Source organism: Brachyistius frenatus, unplaced genomic scaffold (genome assembly GCF_029030835.1).
Source record: "Brachyistius frenatus isolate BFR_SWC_R1_liver_20210118 unplaced genomic scaffold, ASM2903083v1 Contig_108, whole genome shotgun sequence".
NCBI classification, from domain to species: Eukaryota; Metazoa; Chordata; class Actinopteri; family Embiotocidae; genus Brachyistius; species Brachyistius frenatus.
Window position 1 is genome coordinate 1,268,136 of NW_027210707.1, and position 25,239 is coordinate 1,293,374.

General features: G+C 39.1%; 1 protein-coding gene across 32 annotated transcripts in view; it reads left to right on the plus strand.

Annotated features, from left to right (window-relative positions):
• Positions 1–25,239, plus strand: part of camk2g2 (calcium/calmodulin-dependent protein kinase (CaM kinase) II gamma 2) — a 58,597-nt gene that overhangs the window by 24,616 nt on the left and 8,742 nt on the right. For 7 of the 32 annotated variants that reach the window (XM_069712223.1, XM_069712226.1, XM_069712232.1 and 4 more), the window contains exons 3-16: positions 915–974; positions 5,417–5,471; positions 6,447–6,512; positions 8,556–8,628; positions 12,900–13,002; positions 13,687–13,770; positions 14,358–14,452; positions 16,493–16,615; positions 17,275–17,358; positions 17,457–17,499; positions 18,155–18,214; positions 21,448–21,488; positions 22,305–22,337; positions 25,046–25,126. In XM_069712223.1, the coding sequence (XP_069568324.1) occupies positions 915–974; positions 5,417–5,471; positions 6,447–6,512; positions 8,556–8,628; positions 12,900–13,002; positions 13,687–13,770; positions 14,358–14,452; positions 16,493–16,615; positions 17,275–17,358; positions 17,457–17,499; positions 18,155–18,214; positions 21,448–21,488; positions 22,305–22,337; positions 25,046–25,126 (1,001 nt within the window). The remainder of the gene's footprint in view (positions 1–914; positions 975–5,416; positions 5,472–6,446; positions 6,513–8,555; positions 8,629–12,899; positions 13,003–13,686; positions 13,771–14,357; positions 14,453–16,492; positions 16,616–17,274; positions 17,359–17,456; positions 17,500–18,154; positions 18,215–21,447; positions 21,489–22,304; positions 22,338–25,045; positions 25,127–25,239) is intronic. The other 25 variants (XM_069712230.1, XM_069712235.1, XM_069712237.1 and 22 more) reach the window with 7 other exon arrangements.

Genomic DNA, 25,239 nt, shown 5'->3' on the forward strand with positions numbered 1-25,239 from the left:
CACACACACACACACACACACACACACACACACACACACACACACACACACACACACACACACACACACACACACACACACACACACACACACACACACACACACACACGGACATCCTCACCTCGCCATTAAAATCATTATCTGGACACTGATTATATTAAGGCCGGACCCAGAGACTAATTTCACTAAGTGCAAAAAGCTTGTGCTTATTTTGTATGTCTGCGAGTGTGTATACTATATAGCCCTCTGTCTGCTCTCTCTTATGACCTCTTACATGTATCAGCTCTTCTGCTAGGAACTATTTTGTTTTCTGTTACAGTTCAAGTCAGTTTGATTTTGGTGGTAAAAGGGCAGGTTCAAAAGAAAACTATTGTTCTGAGTGGAGGACGAGGAGGAGCAGAAGAGGATTTGGAAGGGAGTGTACGTTTGTGTGTTTACATTATACACACATTTACAGTTAAAAGAACATTTTTAATGAAGTCACAAAGGCGCAAGTGCAGGCGTCTCTGAAACACTCCCAATCAAGATATCAAGTTTTAATGGCTGCAAAAATCTTTGCCTTAGAAAAACTAAACAAATTATTCATTATTTATTATTTATCTTGAACATCTGTAGCAAAACTGTGCAGAAGCAGTCGTTGGTGTGCTGTTGCAAAAGTGATAATGAACTACATGAACTGCCGTCAGATTTAGTGACCGTAATTCTGCCTTTGTTGTACACTTGAACGGCTGGCCTTGTGCCCTTTTGTGTCCGCTCACTCAGTGGGTTTCCGAGAAGTGTTTCTTTTGTTGTTGGTGTTCTGGTCGCCGCAGCTCGTCCGCTGGACAAAAACAAAGACCCTCAATTGCTTCTCTTCCCGGTACCGATTGTGTGTCCTTACCGTTTCCTCTCTCTCTCCTCTTGTCTGCCCATAGATCACCAGAAACTGGAACGTGAGGCGAGGATCTGCCGTCTGCTGAAACATCCTAACATAGGTGAGTCACCTGTGAGAGCCAGCAGACTAAAGGATTCGTGGAACAGCTTTGATGATACAGATAAATTCTTTAAAGATGTTAAGAGGTAGAAATGTTCAGCCACTCCAACAGACTTCTTCAGTTTGGATTTCAGTCAGACAGGGAACTCAGATTATCGTAGATCCACAATGTCTGTGCCATCTTTTGTGTATCCTGTGTGTTTTGCTGAAATTGGAAACCCACAGCAGAACCACAGACCACACAGCTGTAGAAAAGAATGACAGTAACTGAAAAATCAATGCATATTTTCCTTCAAATACTTTTTTATTTTTTGTCTGACCCTAAAAAAAACAAGTATAAAAGAAGGTATTGAAGTGAGCGTTTGATAAATCAAATAAATCACTTAGGCCCTCGAGGTGGTATGACTCTCCGTCTGACAAATTTGTATTAAATCCAAATAACTCTAAATAAATCTTAAAAGGCTCATCTGGAATCTGGATGTTTTAATGCTCCATTAAAAACTGTCAACACCAATCAACTCCATTGTATTCAACCACATTTTGCAACTGAGTCAAGTCAAACAGAAGTAATGCATCGTTTTTTTCCCCAGACATCAGTTCAGGTCAAGTTTATAAGTATCTCTAATAAAATTAGGACAAGTCATCAAGTATCAAGCTTATAAAAGGATGTAGACAGTCTCCAGGACCCCAGAACACAAGGTTAGTGTTACCTTAACCTTTTTAAACCTATATCTGCACGATAAGGCAGATTCTGTAGGCAACAGGACCCGATTTTGGTGCCAGAAGTGTTCTGGTTTGGTAGTTTGAGCAGTTTTCGGGTGCGGGCGGGTAAACATTCCATGTGGAGAGTGAAAGAGCTGGAACGCATTGGCTGATATGCAATCTTATAACCGCTTCGGTTGTTCTCTGATGACAGTTTAGCATTTTTTTTTTTTTTTTTTTGTGTTTTTAAACTGTTAACTGAGTGTAAACTGCCTACTTCTATGACAATCTAGTTGTATATGTTGTTTCAATTGCATTCTCGCAATTTAAATTGCTAATCAGGCTGCAAACAACAAGCAGCGCACAGAAGAGGAAGTCTTGGGCTGGGTATCCGCTAGCGACACCGGGACTCCTGAAATAATGGCTGCTGTCCCCGGAGGCTAAATGTTGTCAGACTGAGAGCCGACGGGTTTACGAGATTGGTGTTCACTATACCTACACAAATGCAAGAGTGAAGTTCCTCCATCATATTTCTGAACTACAAATATTTAACCATTTAAAGAACCATTGTAGAAGAAAACCTACCTCCCTGCATTCATTCTGATCGAGCCCATTGGGACGTTAAATGCAAAGTCAGAGTACTGCAGTATTTCACTCAGCATTATTGCTTAGTTACAAGTTAAATAGGTACAACTATCCAAAACTAATGCAGCCAAATGCACCGGGCCTGCTATAAATTCTGTCTTTTTGAAGGTTGTAACAATCAGCTTTTGAAAAACAGGTTTTAGGGAGGTGTTAATTCAACTTTATGATCATCGTGGAGGCTGTAGTTTGTGATGCTGCAGAATTGCACTGTCATAATGACAGGTGTTTATATAATCTTATTGAGCCCATTTATATCGAGGAGGAGAGGCTTACAAAAACAGAAACAACTTTTACGTCTTTTACCACAGTTGCTAGCTTCTTTCTCAGCGATGCTCTGCCAGATCTAAATTGCAGCTACTTTCACTTTTGCATTCAATCTGCCTTTCGTGAAGTGAAACGCAGTCAGACAACAGACTTGTCTGTAAAGTCTCTTTGGTTGCCATTGTCCTGCTGCAGAACGGAGCTACACCGTTTTCCCAATATGGATGTGAAAACGCTCGGTTTCCCTTAAACTTAAGGTTTCATCTCAGTATTGTTCAGTTTAATAATAACTCCGAAGTAAAAGGCCTCAGACGATAGTCAAACCATCCAGTTACCGCATGTGTCACTGTGACATTTGCATGGTGCCTCCGGCTAGCAGCCAGGGAGGCGAAGTGAGTCTGAACACATGTACAGTCAGCCAGTCGCATTAACACGGTCAACACTGTGTTTACGCTGTGTGACTTTGTAGCTGTGTGACTCTGTGCGTGTGTGAAGCTGGATGATCAAAATTACAAGCATATCTAATGTCAGTTTAAGTAAGTGGAGAGCAGACAGACACTTTGATCATTTTTTTCTTCATTTCACCTTTACAAACAGCTGTATCAGCACTTTATTTCACATTTCAGATGATTGTCTGTAAGCCTGAAGGTCCTCATAATCAGCAACCTTGGAAATAAAGGAAATAAATAAATAGATAAATAAATCTTCAGCAGAAAAAAGATAGGGGTGGGGGACATATTTTCATTACAACAGGTTTTTATGACACTATTCATCAGCATGTCTGCTTGACAATCCTATTTTACCGCAATACAAATGACTGAAGTGAGACGAAGAGGCTGACAACTTTATTTAATTAAATAAAACAGATGTTGATTTTGAGGTTTCTTTCAGAAAAATGGTTTGCCGTTCAAAAAAAGATAGCTGCAACACATCACAATAGTTTAGTGCATATTGCAGAATGTTTGGAAATTGCAATATTATCTTATGTTGTGATTCCCACCCCGAGTGGCAAAAAGCCTCTGTCCCAAAGAGCCCAACTGCCATGTTTAATTTCTGTAGGAGAAAACTATTCGGTAGACAGGAAGATTATTGTGGCTGTAAATGTCTTTGAGCGTCGTGGATCTGTGTTAAGTCTCACACAACTTCATCACATCACACAAGAGTGACTGTGTGTCAAATCCAGACCAAAGGCAGCGGCCCCTTGGAAAGGAAGGAAATGGCAAGGAAATATCTCTGTGGCGGAACTGCCAAGTGTCTTATCATAACATGCCGTCCAGTGCAAACCACACACACACGCACACACACACGCACACGCACACGCTCACGCTCGCACGCAGAGTATGATAACAACTTAATAGGCCCGGTTTCATGGTCTCTCTCTCTCTTATTCCCACCTGATTTCTGCCTCCCCATCGTCCCACTCTTCCTTTCTTCCCCTCCCTCTGCTTCTCTTTTCTTGTCCCGTTCTCAAGGGGAGACCTTGTCAACTTTGCTTTTTTCAAAATATAACTTGTCTGAAAAAAGAAGAAAGAGAGTAAAATAACATATTTTAAGGCTTTATTCGGGAACTCAAGCACACTCACCCAGTTTGACACGAGCAGGTTTTTAATCAGCCTGTGAAAACCCAGTTAGCAGGTGCTGGATTTAAGACCTATTGATTCAAGTTGTTTTTTTGGCAACACCTCCTCCCTCTGCATAAGATCATGTTTCCTGTCTGGCTTTGTGCTTTTTTTTTTTTTCTTTTAAAAAACGGGAAAGCCAATAGTGAATTTTCCAGTATCAGATTAATTATAAAAGATTAAAATATGGTAACTGTTCTCTCAGTGTTTGTGTTCAAGAGCTTGTTCCTGGTTGCCAACCGGCCAGGTGGCATTCAGGCTTTAGAAACCTCCTGTCTGATCACTGCACATAGGAACTCAGTGATGCTGGAAACCCGAGAGCACCGTGTGTGTGTGTGTGTGTGTGTGTGTGTGTGTGTGTGTGTGTGTGTGTGTGTGTGTGTGTGTGTGTGTGTGTGTGTGTGTGTGTGTGTGTGTGTGTGTGTGTGTGTGTGTGTGTTTTTGTGGTCAGTGATTCATTATTATTATTATTATTATTATTATTAGGGATGCAACAATTGTCTTCAGCATCATTGATAAATAAAGCTCATCCTTTAAGTAAATCTTGGTGATGATGAAAACTTTGTGATAAAAAGAAGCAGCAGTGAAGTAGTTGTGACGTGACGCGTGCTTCAACATGTCATCACGGTAAACGGCATCTTTCCACCGAGCCCTTCCTGTCATATGAAACTGACGATGGTTGCTCGTATTACTCGAAGGTATCAAGCCGATGGGTTTGAAATCTTGGATTGCGTAAATAATGTCCTACCAACTTTGTAATTTCTCCTTTTAAGAAATTCTTAAACAATCAAATGATCAGGAGTGTTTAGTTTCTTTTTGCTAGGCATGCGGTCTCCCTGAGGTGGCGAGCTGCCGTCCCACTCATACTCAGGCTCGGGGTGTCTCAGTATGTTACTTGAACAAAAGGTTTCTAATGGTGTTGGCACCTTTCCTGACATGCTTCAATCTAAAGGTCAATTCCGCTCACCTCCTTCTTCTTTGTTTCTTTGCATTTGTTTCCGTCACAAATGGCAATAAATATTCTGACTTTAGCACTTTAACATGTTAGTAATTTAAATAAAATAAGTAAAAAGAAAAGACACACCTAACACACCCACATTCTTACGAAGAAACGTGGAGTTTCCGTATCAAAGATAATTTACATCAACAAAGTCATCTAACCTCGTGGGCTGATTTCTAACAAAAACTGTCTCTCCGTTTCCTTCCCCTTCACTAGTGCGGCTCCATGACAGCATCTCAGAGGAAGGCTTCCATTACCTGGTCTTTGACCTGTAAGTAAATCACATTAACACACACATACACTTTGCAGGTTCAGGCCAGAGTATTCCTGCAGGATGAATAGCTTCACCAAAGCAACAAGCTGACAATCATTTTCCCTTTTTATTTTCCGTGACTGTCCCCATTCAGTCATTACAGAACAGTATATCAGCTTTCTCTCTCAGCTGCCACGATTTAAAGGGTCAGGCTACTCTGGAAGGGCCATTTTAAGAATAACTTTTTATGCTTTTGTCTTTTTTTGAGTTTATGACTGCAGCTTGACAACAATAGTTATTATTATGTGTCATGGAAATGTCCCTCAATTTATGTCATTTTTATCCCACAAATAAAAATAACAGGAATCAGTAATCTTCTTTTTAATATTACTATATATCTGCCACTTGTGTCCTGTACTATATCTTTTAATGTCATATCTTCCATGCCAACTTTATATACCCCAATGTATTGAAAAACAGTCATTTCAGCCAAATAATAAAAATAAAGCATGTCTCTCAGTTAGTTACAACCACCTTGCTGCCCATTTGTCTTTGTGCCACTTAGTATACTTAGTGTTTCACCTGTTCAAATGTGATTGCGTTAGACAGTGTCAGACTTTGTCGGGTAGAATTCAACACATTGAATGTTTGTGTTAAAAAATTGAGGTGAATTAGGAGTACTGAAACTGAAGTTTACTTCCATTTGTTCAAACAGTTTGTCAGTTTTGTATCTGAGCTCCAGATAAACCAGACATAACAGTCAGTCTTGTAGAGGCTTGTATTATCAGCAACCAGTCAAGTGGCCTCTTAAAGCACCACAGCACATCTTACACTAGAACACAGGGTGTGCCACCACGAAGATAAATCACCAAAGAAACCATTAGAACAACCACTAAGAGGTATTTTCTGTAGTTTTTCATCTGTGATAGAAGTACCATCAGAGCTTTTTAGTAAAGAGAAATAACCAAGTGTCTGTTTTGTGTCTGTCTGCAGTGTCACTGGAGGAGAGCTGTTTGAGGACATTGTTGCTCGAGAGTACTACAGCGAGGCAGATGCCAGGTACAGTATGTAAACATGCCAACAAGATGTGACCAGTTTTTTTCTGCATATTAAGTTTTTGGTTGCAGCAAAGTTGGGTGACAAAACCACAAAATATTTGGCCATTTTAATCTGTGTTAATGCACTTTGTGCTTCGGTAGCAGAAGCGGTGCTTGTGGTTTCTGACAGTACCAGGATACACTTTATTTTTGTCAGGGCTTTTAGATTTAATTTTATTAATAAATAATGACAAAGCTGTCCTCACTGTTGAAACCTTGTTTTGAGTTTGTTCTCAGAAGTTGCAGTTGGTTTTTGCCCTGCCACACATTAACCCTTGTTGTAGCAGTTTTTAGTCAGCCGTGTGGCCGTTACTTAGGCTAAGGACTTAAATGTGACAATACAGCTGGATGAAAATAACTCTACACGATCAAATAAAAAAATCAAGACAATACAATTCTCTCAGTATGTTAAAATATATTTATACAGAATCTATGATTCTTTGATTTGGATTGTGTGTGTTTTATTCTGTATGCTGGTGCCAGGTGCAGAGGTGTGGGTCAGGTGGAGTATGACCCTGTCTTACCTAGTTCGCTACACAATCTGTGTGTCATAGTCATAGTGTCGTATGTAATTTGGTGAAAAGGGCGAATAGAAAACAAGTCAGGGCTGCGAGGCTTATTTCATTTTTGTTTTCTCGTGGATGAACGCAAAGATTTTTGATTATCTGTCCTCCAGCTTCAGGCTGTGCAGGTGATCCTCTGAGAAAGACTTAATTTTGAACCATAAAAAATGCAGGCAAGATGAAGGCAGTGCAATATAGAAAATGAAAGGGGATGTTTATTGTTAAAGTGAGTAAGGACAGTGCCAACATGGTCTGATGGGCATTATAGTAGCTGCCAAAACAAGGAGGTGGAAGATAAAATGGACGTAGTTACAAATTGAAATGAGTTTAAGGTGTATGAATGAGTTGAAGTGGGGAGATACTCCCTGGTACGCGATACCAGCACTTCTACATTTTACTGTTTGTTGAACTGTGACTTTTTCTTGGGTATCGTGACTTATCACAAGCTGCTTGTAGTCTGATGCCATAGACTCTATTTAAAAAGATGAATATGAGAAAGGCTGAAGTCATCCTTTGTGGATCTGTTTCAAATTAAAAGCCCTCCAGCGTTTCATACACAGTCCAGCTTTATACCATATTTTGAAATAGTCTTGTTTTTCTAAATATTGAAATGTTTGTCTCTTTGATGAGATAAATTTATGTTGTGAGCATCAGCAATATTTCCTTGTAGCTTTTATTCATTGTAGAAATTCAGAATGTAATACATTGTGCTTGATTTTCTGGTACTGACCAATACACACAGCACCATGGGAATAAGGAGAGTACTGGAACTTTTCCACTTGAAGCACTGGGAATGCTGAATAACATTTGGAGGCCATTTTATGCCTAATTTGGACACAACACCAAGAGCTTTCTTTTTATTCCGTCTAGCAGAGAAAGGCCACCACTCTCCCCAAAAAAATCTGTCTCTGCTCACCCTCCTTCTGCTGACCTCGATTTCACCCTTACTATTGTCAAGCTCAATTTATAAAAAATAAAATACTTCAGCTGAGCATCAGACCAGCAAAAATGCAGATCTGCAAGAATAGAACAGGCTTACATAAGACGCCCCCCACACACCCGACCCGCTCCACTTCCTTCCTCACATTCATTCACTTAAAAATGCACCAAATTCTTTTTCCACACACCCCCTTTGGTACAAGTACTCACAAATCGCGAAGGACGTTTTGCAAATGATTGTTGCTCGTAAATTGTTGGTACACTTACAAGGCTTTCGGGCTTATGCATGTGCCATACATTTATCAGTGCAATGTGTCAAAATGAGCGAGAGTAATTTATTTCATGTTGCAAATACCAATTATGCTGTATTTTTTTTAAAATAGTAGAAAATCCTCACTTGAAGTTTGTTCTTCCTCTACAACAGTCTCGCCATTGTCATCTAGCTCCTGTGGACTGACAGATGTGTCTGCCTTCTGTTTCTCATCCTTCTCTGTCTCCTCTAGCCACTGCATCAATCAGATCCTGGAGAGCGTCAGTCACATCCACCAGCATGATATTGTGCACAGGGACCTCAAGGTGAGCTGTCATACAGCAGTGGAGAAAATGGGAGGACCTCTTACATGTTAGCTGTACAAAAATCGATTACACAGTTTACTGCATAGCACCGTGTTGGGACTGAAAGATGAAAGACTTGTGTGGAGATTCACAACAGGTCTAAGCACACATGGACAAACTTGCACAGACGTCACGCTGTGACGTTTAAAACAACTTAAGGGATGAACGTCAGTCCTCTCCTCACCGGCTTTCTTCCCTCCTTATTTCTACATTGACATCTTTGTGTCTGCACCCCTCCTCTTTTTCATCTGCCCCCCCTCTCTTTCGTCTCCATCCTTCCCTGCTCTGTCCCTCTCCCCTCCCTCCCGCACTGCCGAGGAGTGACGAAAGCAGACCAGCTGCTATTAATAGCAGGTCGGTGGGTGAGATGACGGCCAGTGACGACTTCCCTTGCAGCAAGCTCGTTCACCCCAAGCAGAAACCAGCAGCTCTCCTCAGCTGTGTGATTTTAAATTAAATCAATTTTGATTATACAGTTAACAAACACAGCAAATCCACCTGAGATTTAAACACCTGGATAATTGCACCATATTTCTTTTAGCCGGCACTGAGTTCAGAGCCCCAAACTTTAAATGGTTTACTTAACAATCTGATCTGTTACTTTTATGTGACGGTGCAAAATCAAGCCATTACTCATTGGGAAAGTGGAGAAACATAACTGGAAAACAAACACCCGGTTTGTGGTGTAAGTGGATTTGTGTTGCTTTTCATTGATTTTTCAGCTTGCACATAGACGTTGGTATCAAAAACACTTGGAGAGGGAATACTTTTAGAGACGACAATGAGGATGGATGTCCAGTGTGGTAGACATAATTATATTACATTAGTTGTTAATGTGCAACTCTGTTATCCAAACTCCAGCTACCATTATTGAAAACACGTTTTTCTTAAATGGTTTACTCAACAACAACAACAACAAGGAATCAATATTTTTCAGATTAACCTTCTAAGCTTCATTTACCTGCTGGTGGGTCAGTTATTACAAATCTATTCTGTGCAGCCAAATACTGTTTCAAAAGCACTCAATATGTCAAGATGAATTTGGGGGAAAAAGTGTCTAAAATGATGCACAAGACCATTCCAATCAATATAAACATCATTATACATGGTATTAAATGCATTCAGCATGCTTTTGCCCAAAGCAATTTACAACAAGTGCATTGTTCCCATTGTTCCCGGACTGTCAGACAGTATACATTCTGCATCAGTTATTAAACTGATCATTCATCAGTTATTAAACTGATGCAGAATGTATACTGTCTGACAGAGTCCAGGAACAATGGGAACAATAAGATGATTTTTCCAACCACAAACCATTTTTATGCCACTTGGGCTCAAATATGATCACAATATTTATATAATATCAACTTTTAGGTTGATATGGTGTATTTGTTAGCAAATAGTTACTAATTTCCACATTTAGCAGTTACAGAGCAACATTATCATTAATTTAGAGTAATTTTTTTGGCCACCTAATAAATGTAAATCCAAAAATCTCTCTTTTAGATTTGTTTGTAATCTCCCTAAATCATCCGAAATGCTCCACTGTTTTCTCCAGCTGGTTGTTTACCGTGTCGTTTGTTGCAGAGCAGGAAGTAGACAGTGGCTTTTTAGAGCATTTTCACTGAAAAAATGAGGCTAGGAGAGCAGTGAGAGAGGACCAAACATTCAGTGACAGCTGACCTATGCACTCCTCACTTTTTCATACTGTCACATTGTTTTAATGTCATTGGACACTTTCTTCTAATGTTAATCAAAGCGGCTGCATAGCAACTTAAAAAAAAATTGATAAACTGTTTTTACTGTTGTTTGTTAGTTCACTCATCGACCTTATGGTGCTCAGCAAAACAACTCTCAAATAAACTTCCATTATACATCTTGCCTAGTACCAGAGAGACAAAATCGCCGACTACCTGGTGAACGTAGTGGAACAATTAGCAAAGCAAAGCTAAAAGGAGAGTGAATATTGGACTGCGACTCTAATTTGTCTGCTGTATATGTAAAAGGGGAACTGTTTACAAACATGTTTGCCACCACAACATTCTGAATAATAGTTTGTTCTGCTGCTCCCAAGTGGCCAAAAACATCTATCAACGTTGCTTTAAGGCATGATTTTCTATGAGAAAGATTCTTGGTAGAACAATCCCTGCAATCATCAGTCAGAATAAAACATCAGATTATATTTGATTTATAAAAATAATGCCAACAGAGTGTGCCATGGAGACGTGTGACCTCACACATGCACACACATCACATTTTTCCTGTCATCTTGGGAGGGCCACTCGCTGAAGGGAAAATAAGAATTAAAGAGAAAGAGTTGTGTGCCGGTGGCTGGTGGCAGGCTGGGTTGCCATGGTAACTATAGGGTGAGGTCACCCGGCTGCTGCAGCGCCAGTGTAGGGACTCATTATGCCACCTCCCATCTATCTGTCTGTATCTGTCCGTCTCTCTCTGTTCTCCCGTTGCTTTCTCCCCTGCTCTCTGTGCCCCCTGTTCGCTCTCTTGCCGGTTGTTTCAGCTCCGCCTGGTAGAGGGCAAAATGGTGGGAGCAAGGAGGGACGGATAACTAGGGATGGACAGAGAGGGAGACTGACAAATGACAAGAAACAGAGTAACAGCGCAAAGACAGTTTGTACAAGCAGCTGACATCCATCCGTCCGTCTGCATTCGAGGCAATGAGAACCGCTTACCAATACAAAGACTTTTGCCCTCAAACACACACACACAAACACACACTAGGTCTGCCAGTCGGGACTTGTAGTTGAGAAGGTAGAGCCACTGCACTTTGGAAGAAAAACATCCGTTTTTTTTAAACTGTTTCTCCTGTTCAAGGTCACCTGTCTGTCAGGGTTCAGTCAGACCTCAGTAACACCTGGTGTTAGCCTTCTGTTATCATTGGCCCTTGTGTTTACACATGGCTTGTTCACCTGGAGACCTGGATATGACCCTCACCTCAACAGTATTTGCATATTAAGTTCCAACCTCACTCAAGATAGATGACAAGAACCTTTGACGTGAAGGTCATGTGACAGATGGAAGACGGCTGAAGGCATCTGTTGGCTACTTTTTGGTGGCCCTACTCTCAAGGCAAACTATGCTTGTACAGTAGTAATGGATTTATTCAGGGTTTTTTCTACCATGACGAAGCTTAAGTGCACCATCCGAGCCATTTTGGGCACCACCAAAACCAAATAAATGTAGAATAATTGTGGAGAGCATCAACACTAACTCAATTTCCCAGATGTGGCTTTTCCCAGATCAAATGGATGTTAGTTGTTGCCCAGTAAACATCTTTAGCAAGTTTATCTTCAAGCTTTTGGAATGTTGTTTATTTATCATTTGCTCTTGCTTGTTCGAATTTTGGAAAATTAATACAGATGTGCTCATAATTATGGAAATTGAATATTTCGAATTGAAAAACACTGAATTTCCTTGAGGGAGGACTCCCAAAACGTCCACCAAACACATGTGCGCAAATCTTCCACAAATTTAGGGAAAAGGCTGAATTTATTACAAATGAAGAAGCGTGCACACTGTCCCTCAATAGAGAGGAGTCATCTGAGGTTTTTTGGCAGGCTAGTAGAGATAGCAGGGATTGGTGGCGTTAGTTGACCTTTCAGTTTATGAATCAGATTTCTGAGGGACAGAATCACACTGTAAAATTTGCTTTTACACCTGGCTGAAATGTAATCACAGTACAAACCAGACCATATCCAAATTACACTTTGCCTGCATTTAGACCACTATTATGGTATTATTATTATATGAGGTGATATAAAATATTGACACTCTCTTTAAAGGACAACCAAGATTCAAATGAGGAGAACGAGGAAGCAACTAAAAAGGTTAAAATGTCCTGACCTTTGCCAAGTCCTGACTTTGTGCAGAGTCCAAATGTTTTGTTAAATCCTGTGACAGCTGACTGAAAAGGTCTTTCCTTTGGGGGAAGTCTTTGTAGATGGTTTGACCACATCATGCCTCATTACTATTGTAGATGTCATCGTGCTCCTGCAGCTCGTCCAGTCATGCAGACAGAAGCAAAGGGTACATGCTTATCTCTTTGCCCTTAATTAAATGTATTTTTGTTTTCCTGTTGTTGCTGCAATTTATTTTGTGCCATGCAAAACTAAAAAACAAAAAACTAATTGACAAAGCAATTTTGTCAACCTCTCCCTGGTTTCAGCCTGAAAAATATTTAATCCCGACAAATGATTTGTCTCTGTGCGTTACAGCCAGAGAACCTACTCCTGGCCAGTAAGATGAAGGGAGCGGCGGTGAAGCTTGCAGATTTCGGTCTTGCCATCGAGGTGCAAGGCGAACAGCAGGCATGGTTTGGTAAGAAATAACACGTTTTCTTTTTTTTTTTTTTTACCTCAGTCGCTGCATGTCTTCCACCGTGTTGACATTCAGCAGCAGTATTTGCTTCTGTAAGAGAAACATCACTGCCTGAGAAAATAGGAAATGTTATTGAATTAAAGAATTAGAGTAGAGAATTGAATTAGAAAAAAATATTATGTATAATATATAGAGCATACGTTTAGGACAACGTACTAAATAATCAACATTTGTCTCAAGGGGAAAAGATCATTTAGTTTGTGCATGTGTTGAGATGTATTGAAGTATTGTTGCGGTTTAAACAATCCTTTGTTGGTATTTCTGTGGTGAATACTAACGTATCGTTGTGAATATTAGTTTTACATTAAAAACAGCTATAAATAAGGAGGCGCTGAACTCTTGTGTCAAGTTTAAAAAAAAAAAATGTATAGCAGAAGAACAAGAGAAAGGGGAGCAGAAAGGTTGATTTACATCCAGTGTGCTTATTTGTCTGTCTAAAACACACATTGAAAATATATATCTATGTTTTTGTAGTGCTGATACATAAACATAAGAAAGGCTTATGAATCCATAATCTTGCTCAAATCACGTGGTGATCAGAAGGAGTATTGTATATTATTATTGCTTCATTAGTTTTATTGTGTTTTGGACAAATTTGACACAACTATATTTGTGTTTTTGCAGGTTTTGCTGGAACTCCAGGATATCTGTCCCCAGAGGTGTTGAGAAAGGACCCGTATGGCAAGCCAGTGGACATATGGGCATGTGGTCAGTTATGCAGCTTTCGTACTGCAGACACAACCTGTTCATATTAGACTGTTGTATGTTAGTCAAACCTTAGTTTTGGGTCCAGTCTGGGTCTGCCTCAGTGTTTCCATAAAAATCACTGCCCAGCCGGGCGTCACATCTGACGTCAGCACTGTAGAGGACATATTTTGTCCTCTGGGAAATGAACATCTGTCTCATCTGTTAATTAAGATTTATGTCTATCATGCAACCACCTTATGAAGCATTGCTGCAACAAGTAAAGCTCTAAAATCGGTTTCAATCAAAGATATAATTGAGCGGTTACATCATATTTGTTTTTGTCAGTTTCCTGAATGGTAACCTGCCTCAAGGACCCGTCGGTTTGACGCAGGGTCTCGTGTTTGCCATTTATTTAGCCCCTTAGCAGGATTAACTTGCGTCACTGTGTCTGTCTGAGTGGACTGTTACCCATAATTCGCCTGTAGGTGTGTCTGCTCCTGAATTTATATTCTCACTTGTGTTACTTGAAAAACGTGAAACTATATTTTGCATACTTTTTGTACATGTCTGAATGTACAGTATGTTGATTTTGTTTTTGTGTATGTCAGGTGTGATCCTGTACATCTTGTTGGTGGGCTACCCTCCCTTCTGGGACGAGGACCAACACAAACTGTACCAACAAATCAAAGCTGGTGCATATGACGTAAGCACTTCATTCCTTTCCTCTTCTTCTCTACTCATTAGCTACAAATCTGTTGCTTGCAGCAATTTAATGCATTTGGTCCCGAAGTAAATAATAAGTTCAAGTAAAAGTTCAAATAATGACTGAATGTCAAATAATAGCCGGGTGCACGGGCGCCACAAACAACTAGAGGGAGATCCCGAATAAAGCTTCGATAAACAGACATCAAGGGGGGTGAAGTAATCTGTAACCTGCAGCACACACAGTGTTAAAGGAAAGCTGCAAGACCTTTTTTGTTATGTATCAGGACGGCAGGTAAACATGGAGGATGTTTTAAGTAGGAAATAACTCGTGAACAGGGGAATTTACAAATACACGCCTGGTTCCTCTGCCCATGTGATAAATAAAAGCCATTTAAGAAATAACATTAGTCATTTGATCCATTATCAACCTAAAAATATTCATCAGTGGAGCCTTAATAACAGCTTTATATGTATGGACTTGTCCGAGGTTTGCTCACTAAGTGTCCAATTTGCAAATTTTAGTAACTGGTCCATGAAGATGAGAACTAAGGTCCGTAAAAAAACTCCGCCCGCGTCCATGAAACTTGAACTCTAAAACAGGATGTTAATTTCCTGTTTAAAATGTAATTCATGTGAACAATGAAAGAAAATCCCAGAGTCCAGAGACGAGCCCTGCAGGACACCCTCTCTTCAAGTCGCGTCAAATAACACACCCTGAATTCTGTTGTGCAAGTAATTTAGAAATTTAATTTTAGTTTTTAATTGCTTGCTGCTTGTTATTGGATAATTTTCATTTTGCTGAAAAAAGAAGGGATATACTACGAGAGAGCAATAGGCTTATTTATCAGATCTTGTCATAGTCCTCTGGGAGATAGGAATTTATCACCCCTATTAATTTCCATAAATGGAAGCAGCCACATTTAATGAATGTGCATAATAAGAGCAATGAGATGAAGTGACTGTGACAAGCACTTGTAATATTGTGCACTTCTTGAATATCATCTTTGTCATGCAGATACTTTGCATATCATTTTTTTCTTTTTGTCAGTAATTGACAGCTGATACTTTAATGTTTTAAGTGAATGTCCGTTGACAGCTTGCCTTGATTTTTAGTTGTAAACATGTTTACTGGCACTTGGTTGGAGGGATGAGGGCGGCGGATGTGAATGACCAGGAGAGACCACACTGACTTTGGAAACTCCACTACTGTCATATCATCGAAATGGCCCATCGAATGTAGATAAATAGTTTCTCAATTTCCCATATGATTTATGTTCCAAAGCAAAATAAAAGAAAGTTAAATATCTTATAGAAAAAAAAGAACAATATAGCAATGATGAAGCTAATACACTTGAGGAGCTCTCGTCACAACTTTCTCTTAGCATCCATGCATTGTCGTGGTAATCTGACATTATGATTAAAAAAAACTTTAGCATAAATATGAATACATTAAGAAGCATTAAACACGTTCATACAAAGTTCAAATAGAGATGATGTGGTACAAGAAGATGAATCAAAGAAGCACAATTATTCACAAGCCATTCAGAAGAGACAGAGTGAGAGTTATGGATGTTATACTGTGGTAATGTCAGTCAAACGCTTGTAAATGACTTCATGAAAGAAAGAAAAGTTCATTTTCAAGTGATTTTACAGATGGTTTAATAGTCATGTTTAATTAACACAAACCAAAACTCCCGGTCTACGAATCGCTTAGTTATCAAATGTTGTGTTCGTTAATAAAAACAATTTATAATAAACTGTCATCTACAAATCCTTATGTAATGCATATTTCTCTGATCTTCAGAGGTAGAGATTATGGAGTACATAACCAACCTCTGTTGACATGTCCACACTCCCCAGAACACAGACAGTGCCGCTCTAGCATGTTAAATGTGTGGTGATGAATACAAGCTCAAAACCTGTCGTAAATCTGCTCCAGAAGCGTGACTATCGGCTACATCCTCCCTATTTGTGCACATGCATGTGTTATGAACCAGTTTTTCAGTCATAGTATGTATGTACATTCTTCCTCTTTCAGTTTCCTTCTCCAGAGTGGGACACAGTGACCCCCGAGGCCAAGAATCTGATCAATCAGATGTTAACGATTAACCCTGCCAAAAGAATCACCGCCGACCAGGCCATCAAGCATCCCTGGGTCTGCGTAAGTCACACTTGTCTTCTTCTTTGGTTTTCACATCAAGAGAAATCGTGTCCAGCATGTAAAACACTGGAGTGGCTGTTCATACCAGCTTTGGGAAAATATTGCCACATTATTGTCTGTTTTTACTTTATTAAGCAGTCATACATTGACTTAATAACTTGGCAGGACACCATGAGTAGAAGCTCTTAAACACACTCCCAGAGTTACATTGTAAAATATGTTACGCAGTTTTGATGCAGCTGTTTAAAACAAGAACACAATTCGGTCCCATAGCCGAGTTTTAAAACTATGCACACACCGACTTCAGATACCAGAGTATCTTTTTTCTACTTTTGGATCAAATAAAACCCATTCAAAGATATTTGTTCTTTTCTGTTACACTTGACTGCATTTAAGAGCTTCAAAAAACATTTGGCAACACTGAAGCTAACTCCCACTAGTTGAAAAGAACTGTGTGGGCACAATACTATATTGTCCTAACATGAAGAATAATGGACTTTGGTGAAGAAAAAGGACAATACCTAGAGTTCTTTGCCTCCATCCTGTACATTATTTAGAATCGGACAATAGGAGTGACAGCTGTGCCTTCTCGTCCACATTCAAAGGGGACTACACTGAAGTTGGGTTTATTTCTAATGTTGTTTCCTCTCTACGTACAGCAACGCTCCACCGTGGCCTCCATGATGCACCGTCAAGAGACTGTGGAATGTCTGCGCAAGTTCAATGCCAGGAGGAAACTTAAAGTGAGTGAGGACAGTTAAAGGCACACACACACACACGTAACACATATCCTTGTAATGATCGTAATGCTTAATTATTCTTTTTTTGTCCTTGTCTGTAGGGAGCTATCCTCACAACGATGCTGGTGTCCAGGAACTTTTCAGGTGAGTTTTGGCACATAGTTTAAAATTGTATACGTTTAGTAGGTAATCAGTTTGTCCTAATCTGATGTGTCTGATCAAATCAGTGTTGTTGTGCTACTCTACCTCCAGTCTGTGAACTTCTTCCTTTAACCATAAAGTTTTGATTTCGCTCGTCAGAGTTTGGCTTGGGTGGACCTCCCAATTTCTGGGCTGGACGATGGGTTTGCAAGCTAATGCGTTAATGCTATTGGGCCTGTGTTTATAGTCTTTAATGGAAGCAAGGCCATCCCCGTGGAATACGGCCAATTACTGCCTCCAGGTCAAGACTGAAGAAAGCAGACGGGCCATACCTCTGAATTGCTTTTGAACATAACCGAGTTACGTCCATGGAAATGTGATCAATATTTTGACTTGCAGGTATTTTAGTGCCATGAAGATTTTCCAGCTACAGGTTCACTAGGTATTACAGGAAATCTTGTCTTTAAAATTAAATGTCTGGTGAGCAGCTCTTCTGGTGACACTGGATCTGCAGTCTTGATCCGAATCCCTCATGTTTTGTCGTTTCTTTCTAAAAGAGATTATATCCTTAAAAAATTTGAACGAAAAAGGCTGTCAGACTTTAGTGAGGCTCTTGTCCCACCTCCGGTGCCACACTGTATCCCTCTCTGTCCAATAGTGGGACGGCAGCATACCAGCCCTGCCGCTACCACCAGCACGGCCGCAATGGCACAGGAAGGTACGTTTGCTGGAGGGGGTGTTGGAGTCGGGCACTGCCAACTTCGTACTCAGGCTATTGGCATGTGGCCTGGGCTGCTTGAACCCCTCCCCCACCCCCCCCCAACCTGCTGTCTGCACACTGATGGACCACTTTTAAATGGTCATCATTGCACTGGGGCATCTTACACAAACACACAAACATATAAAAGGCAACCACAGATGAGGCTCAGCTCTCATGACCTTTCAGTACTGCTGCGCTTCTTGATGCTCTAATGAACAGACCTCCTCTCCAGGACTGGCTGTTTAATTCCCTGTGTCGAACACAACAGCCATTTAACTGACAACCAGCATGACCCTCTGACCTCTTTCCAACTACAACGGCTGCCACCGAGCAAAGCTCTGCTTACGCATCTCTGCATTAACACAACTGTTGTAGGTCTTTTCCTCTGCATCAAAACCATTTAACCTTTTATATCACAAATACAATACAATATTCCAGCATTCAACCTCAGTAACATTCCCAGTTTTGCTTTTTTTAAATTGGTTTGTATCTACAGTCAATGCCTGCCTGTGCTCGCTGCAACCTTCCCTCCGCATGGCTCTGGCACTAACAGCCAGCCAAGCATGTTTATGAGCGTACAGTACAGTGCAGTATGCCAACCTGCATGGGAAGCTGGATAACCAGAAGGCACAGTGTCCTGTGTGAACTATTTTTCTGTGTTTCCTCTCTTCTGCTTGCCCTGTTGGTTTTGTGTGAACATACAAAAACACAAAAAAATTACGGAAGGCGTCGGTGTGCTTCAGACAGTGTTCATACGTATAATCAGTAAATACCAATTTGTGTCACTTTCTGAAACCAATGTTTGAGGTTTAAAAAAAAACGTACGAGACCAAAAGAAAAAAAGAGATTTTAGAAAGTAAAAAAATAAATAAATAAATAACATTTCATCCAATAGATTTGCATGTAATAGTTTTGTACGTAATTAAATCCTTAATTCTGATGGAGTTCCAATCAGTCGATCTGTTCAAGGACTTTTTTGTGTATTGGTGAGAATATTTGTACCTATGGTTATTCGCAACAATAACCAATAATGCAACAAGCATGCCCACTTTTCATTGTCTGAAAACCTGTACGCATGTCTCGGTTTTATGGCTTTAAGCGCCACTTTTGAGTGTGGTGATTCAGGACACTTGGCCTTGGTAAAGGGGAAGAAATTGGTCCTGAATTTGCTCAGATGTCGACCTGGATCTCAGTTTCATAACGGTTGGGAATGCACTCCTCCGCACTGTTTAAGATGAAGACTTTGTTGCTGCATGCCAAACATGTTGATGAGCCACCATCACCGCATGAATCCCCATCACCTCTGTGAAAATGATTTAAGAATGCCTTTGAAGACGCAGTAGAAGCCTGACAGGTGTTTGTTCCTGCAGTTGTCATCTGCAGTTTTCAGTTCAGATGCAGATATTAAATACGTTACTGTTTTCTTGCCTTCCTCATTGCCCTCCTTCCTTCTTTATAAATGGAAGGTAAGGGTAGATCATTGGAACATCAGACAAATATATGTGTGTTTATTTTTAGTAAGTGTTTGTGTCTGTATGCATGTGACTGTTTTTAGTGAGTTTCCTGTTAGTTGTGTGTTGGTGTTATTTCTATTTAAGTCTGCTTATGGTCAGGTTTTTCCCGATTCATGCACACTGACATTATGTCAGTGTGGCTAACAGTCAGTTTCACTTAACTTTCTTTTTTAAACCTTTATTTAAGCAGGAAAAATCTATATCAATATCAACCATTTTAAATGAACTTATTGTAGTCGGTGGAGTCCAAAGTTTCCAGACACTTTTTACAAAGTTGTTCCAGCAGTATTGCTGAAGTTGACATTCATTAGCTGTAATCAAATAAACTAAATTTTCCTGATTTCAACAAGGCGATTTTGGATAGTAGCACTTCATAGGTTCTAGAAGTAGCTCATTCACCCATCCATTTCATTCATTAGTTAGTTATTCTTTCATTCATATTTTCTCCCTGAAAGCCTTCAGAAAGGAGGAAGGTTGTCTGCAGATTAAACACTGAACCAGGATCTGTGTATCTTTTTATAGTAGTACTGCAGAACTGTGTTCTGCACTTTTTGACACTGAGCTGGAACTGATGTTAGTGTTTTTTTTTTCAAATTTATTTGTTTTACCTGCTTTTTAATGTTGATTATTTTAATTGCTTGACTGTATGAAGGATGATTTCACCCAAAAAGAATATTCAAATAGAAATGTTAACTCATTTATTGCTCTACAACCACAGATACACACTGAGTAATAGTTGTTCAAAAGAAGTTAATGGAAAGGGAAATTTGATCAAATGAAAATTAAACGTAATACCCGAACTAAAATTAAATTAGCTTAAATTTTAAATTGCAGGATAAATAGACAAAAAATGGTAAAAACATAACTTGAAAAGATTAAAGATAAAAGTCCTAATTATTATTACTTGTATTTTTGGGTCAACTAAGCAATAATGCCTCTAAATCCTCAAATGGTTTTGCGGAAAAAAAGGGAAAAAAATTGTAGATATTACAAACAGACACAGTTATGTGTAATTAAAGTACTTACGGTAAGTCAGCTTTTTTTTGTGTGTATAATTTTTACCTACTAACATAATTTTGTTACAATTCTGACATTTCACTATTTTATGAATTTGACTATCTAATTTTTTTGGGGTAACTGTATGACTTGCCATGTTATAAATAATTACTTACAATTTTCACTTAATATCCAAATTTTAAAATTCGCTCATTTTTATTTTCAATTGTTTTTAGTTTTTTTTTTAGATATTTCTTGTCTTGGCATACATGTTCCATAGAAACATCAACGAAGGAAATTGAGCCGCTCAAAAAGTTTATATTAAAAGATAATGTAGTAAAAATGCAAAAAAAATAAATAGAAAGTTCATTCTCCATGCTCACTTTTCAATTTCAGATTTCTATTTCTGTATTAATGTCAAATATTCCTTTAAACAGTCCTTTTGTTTTACCTGATTTTCCTCAGTGATGCAGAAAATATACTTTTTGGTGGGATTGTCGTTCATACAACAGTTCTGCTGTTAAATGTTGATGTGAAATCAGGTTTACTCGACCTGATACACCTCTTTTGGCCTACCTTTTTAGTTTGGCCTGCTGACTGTGTGATCTCGATCACTCCTCTATTTGTTAGACAAACGCTTCTCAGACTGCGTCCTCACCATCTTCTCTTACTTTCTTTCAGCATGCAAAACCTTACTAAACAAAAAGTCGGACGGTGTGAAGGTAAGTTCTCTGACCCATGAGGGTTTTATTGACGCTCCTGTCTTACTTAATCTTCCTATCTTCTGTTATCTCCCTTTCAATCTGTCACCCTAACTACTGTCTTAATAACATGTATCTGTGATATTATGAGTTTAAGGAAAAGCAGTATGTCCTTTAAATTAGATTACCTTTGTGCTCTGGTGCTCGATATTTCGTTTTTCTAAGGGCTGTTAAATGTGATTTAAGGATTTTTCTGGTTTAGGGTAAAGGATTCATTTTAAAGATAAAGTAGGTGCTTGATCATGTTTATGACTTCACAGTTAAAGGTTACACAGATTTCAGATTAAAGTGAAACTAAGGGACATAATAAACAGCAATAAGCCTTTTTTTTTTTTTTTTACCACCATCTTTTTTCTTTGGCTCGTAGCAATTTTGCTTTGATCAACAGTCAGCGTCAATGCATGCAGTGAAGCGCCACGACCAACAAGGGCCAAAACAAAATTCCAATTACATACAGTAACCTAAACAATAACTAAATCCCCTTCAAAACATTAAAACATTCTACAACTAAACTGCACAACCAATGATTTAACTCTTTCGGTTCTTCTTTACAAATTAACTCCCCATATTTTTTGCAGCTGACTCTTTTTCTTACGAAGCCTTCTCGGCATTCCTTTGTCTCGTATTTGTTCCTGTTTAAGCTTTTTGCAGCCGTTTTGTTTTTCCTCTCTCTTTCGGGATCATTCTGGCAGCTTCACTTTTTTGCTGTTTCAATTAGTTCCTTGTTTCCTGATGACCCCTTATTTTTTCCTCCTCCTTTCCATTGCTGTCTGTCAGAAAAGGAAGTCCAGCTCGAGTGTTTGTTTGATGGTGAGATCGGCTCTGTCGTTTTCGTTCGTTTTTCATTCTTTGTCTCTCTCCTTTTCAAGTATTTTTCCCCTACAGTCCCCCCCCCCCCTTTTTTTATTATTTCGAGCAAAGGTACTCTAGATGTCGTTTCCCAACTTCATCTAACATCCCTGCATCCCCTTCTACCATAAGCGCCACCAAAACCATATAAACTCCTGACAAATAACACACATACACACTCTGACTAAACTGCCCATGGACAAGATCAGGACTTTTTGCCTCATCCCAGACCATCACAGGAGTGAGGGACATTTTAATCACTGCAAACATCGATATTCAACCATCTTCCCTTTTTTTTATTTTTTTTTTTTTTAACATATTTATTGTACCCTCATTATTTTTCATTTGAGTGAATTCTGCTTTCCCATTCCCCCTTAAATAAAACAGCTGTCTTGGTCACCTGCAGATAATCTTCACCACTGAAATAGAGATAGTTCAGACCTAGAAGGGATTTTTGTAGAAAGTAATCAAGTAGAAAACAAACATTTGTTTCAGTATTCTTCAGGAATTTGGTCTGTTGATGTTTTTGGTTCGTTGCACATTTACTTCAATGCATTTTCAAAGTAGAACTTGTATATTGTTCATTACTTGTTCAAAAAAAAAAAAAAAAAACTCTTGTTAAAATTACAGTATAGGAACATTTGGGTATCTATCCAATACTTTAGTTACCAGAAGGGTTTTTATAATTTTTTCAGATTAAACTTTTTATTTTATTTTTAAATTACAAGACCTAACAATAGTGGCTTTACAGTGCTTATGGATTTTAATGATTGTGGGTAATATCATTGTAATATACTGTATTTCTCCATCCTCAGGGTTCAAACATTTCTCATTAATTGAAAACATTTCATAACCAGCCCTGAAATACAGTAAAAGATGGGAGAACTGTTGATGCCAGTGTTGCACATGAGTTTTTCTGTTAGATGTTCTTAGTCGGCCGTGGAGACTGCCAGAATACTGTTTAAAGTCACACTAGGGTGTTTGCTCATCTCAGATTTGTAGCAAAAAAACACCCGAAACCTCCCCAGCACTTTGCTCTTAACCTTTCACTGACCCAACCCATTCATCCACACCTCTTAACTTTCCTGTGGGAATATTTGCATTCTGCTCTCTGTCCAGTTAGCCTGAGGCTGAAGGAAGAATTCAGCTCAAACTCTTGTTTTCTTGTTCACGTCACACATTCCAGCTATAATCTGCAGCTACGATACAAACTGCACTTTTGTTATACAGCTGAAACACAACTGCAGCTCTCAGGCTTCAAAACAAAACAGCATCAAAATACGTGTTTGAGTAAGAAAGTAATACAAAAATTAATAGGATTCTAACTTTCATTAAATTTGGAGACTCTTAAAGTACAGATGAAAAAACACTGAAGCATTAGAGGCCAAAATATTCTGACTCAATACAAGATCACATTTCTCATGATGTTCAGTGCAGTCAATGAATTTGACAATAAAAAAACGTAACGGCATATATAGCTCATCAGATGTTAATTGAGAAAACTATATTATGAATAAGCTCTGCAGGGGACCATTAAGATTTTGATTCAGTCTGAAATGCAAGTTTTTCTTCCATCCAACGAGCCAACGTTGGATGGTTCAGTTTAAAAAAAATCTGTAAAAGCAATAAAACATTGGGTGACGTAAGCAGTTACAATAATGCTAAAGTAGTTTTGCGGGTAAAATAAACCTGAGTATTGTCTTTGGTGAGGAATGACAACATACAGTACAAACCTCCACACACACACACACACACACACACACACACACACACACACACACACACACACACACACACACACACACACACACACACACACACACACACACACACACACACACACACACACACACACACACACACACACACACCGCTCTCCACAATTAGGTCAAATCCTTTCATCAAGGCCTTTCACTGCATGCACAGACCTGGACTGGTAACCATAATAAACTTATTTTATGATATATTTTGCCTTTGTTGCTGCCAGAAATTGGCCACCAATTGCCAGAACTTGTTTTAGATGCGAACGTAAAATTTCTTTTTTTTACCGCAGCAAATGCTGATTTACCTTTTTCTGGAAAAGAAACAACAACTTTTGAAACATCCAGTCTGTTTATTGTTTTAAAAAATGCATGCGCTGACTAACTGCTCTCTATTTTTTTCCTTCTTTTATTATTGTACAATGTCTGCAAACATGTTAGACATTTTTTGCAGACACACTGTTTTATAATGGAGACAAAAAACTAGTCATGTCACTTAAAGGTGGTAGAAAGTGTCTACGCTCACACTATCACCTTCATCTGTTTCTGATGAGCAAAAAAAGGGTCCTGTTATGGATTCAGTATTTAATTTTTAAGCTACAACAGACATAAGAATACAGCAAAAAAAAAAAAAAAAAAAAAAAGCTATTTAAAATGTATAAGGCAGTGAGATTGAGAAGGTTGATACAGATATTCAGATCAATGTGTTAAGCATTTAAGTCCTGCACATGCACCCCACTCACAAGTGTGCAGCTTTAAATCCTACTCACCTACAGTATGTGGATTATTTATATTGGCCGTGTAATGGCGCTATTCCTGTTTTCCACCTGCAATTCCCATCGGAGGGTTTATGGTTTAGACCCGGCGGGAGCAGAGGGAGTCACTCTGTGTTGTGTTTCTTTGCCCCAGTCGCAGGGAAACAACAGTAAAAACAGTGTAGTAAGCAGCAGCAGCACCAAAGACAGCAGCATGTCATCTTCAGCACCAATGGTACCTCATCTCTATTTGGTTTCTCTCACATTGCTTTTTATGGCATCATTTCGCTGTTTCCATCTTTTTAATGTTTACTCCTGTGTCCTTATGTTTTTGTCACATCCCATGTT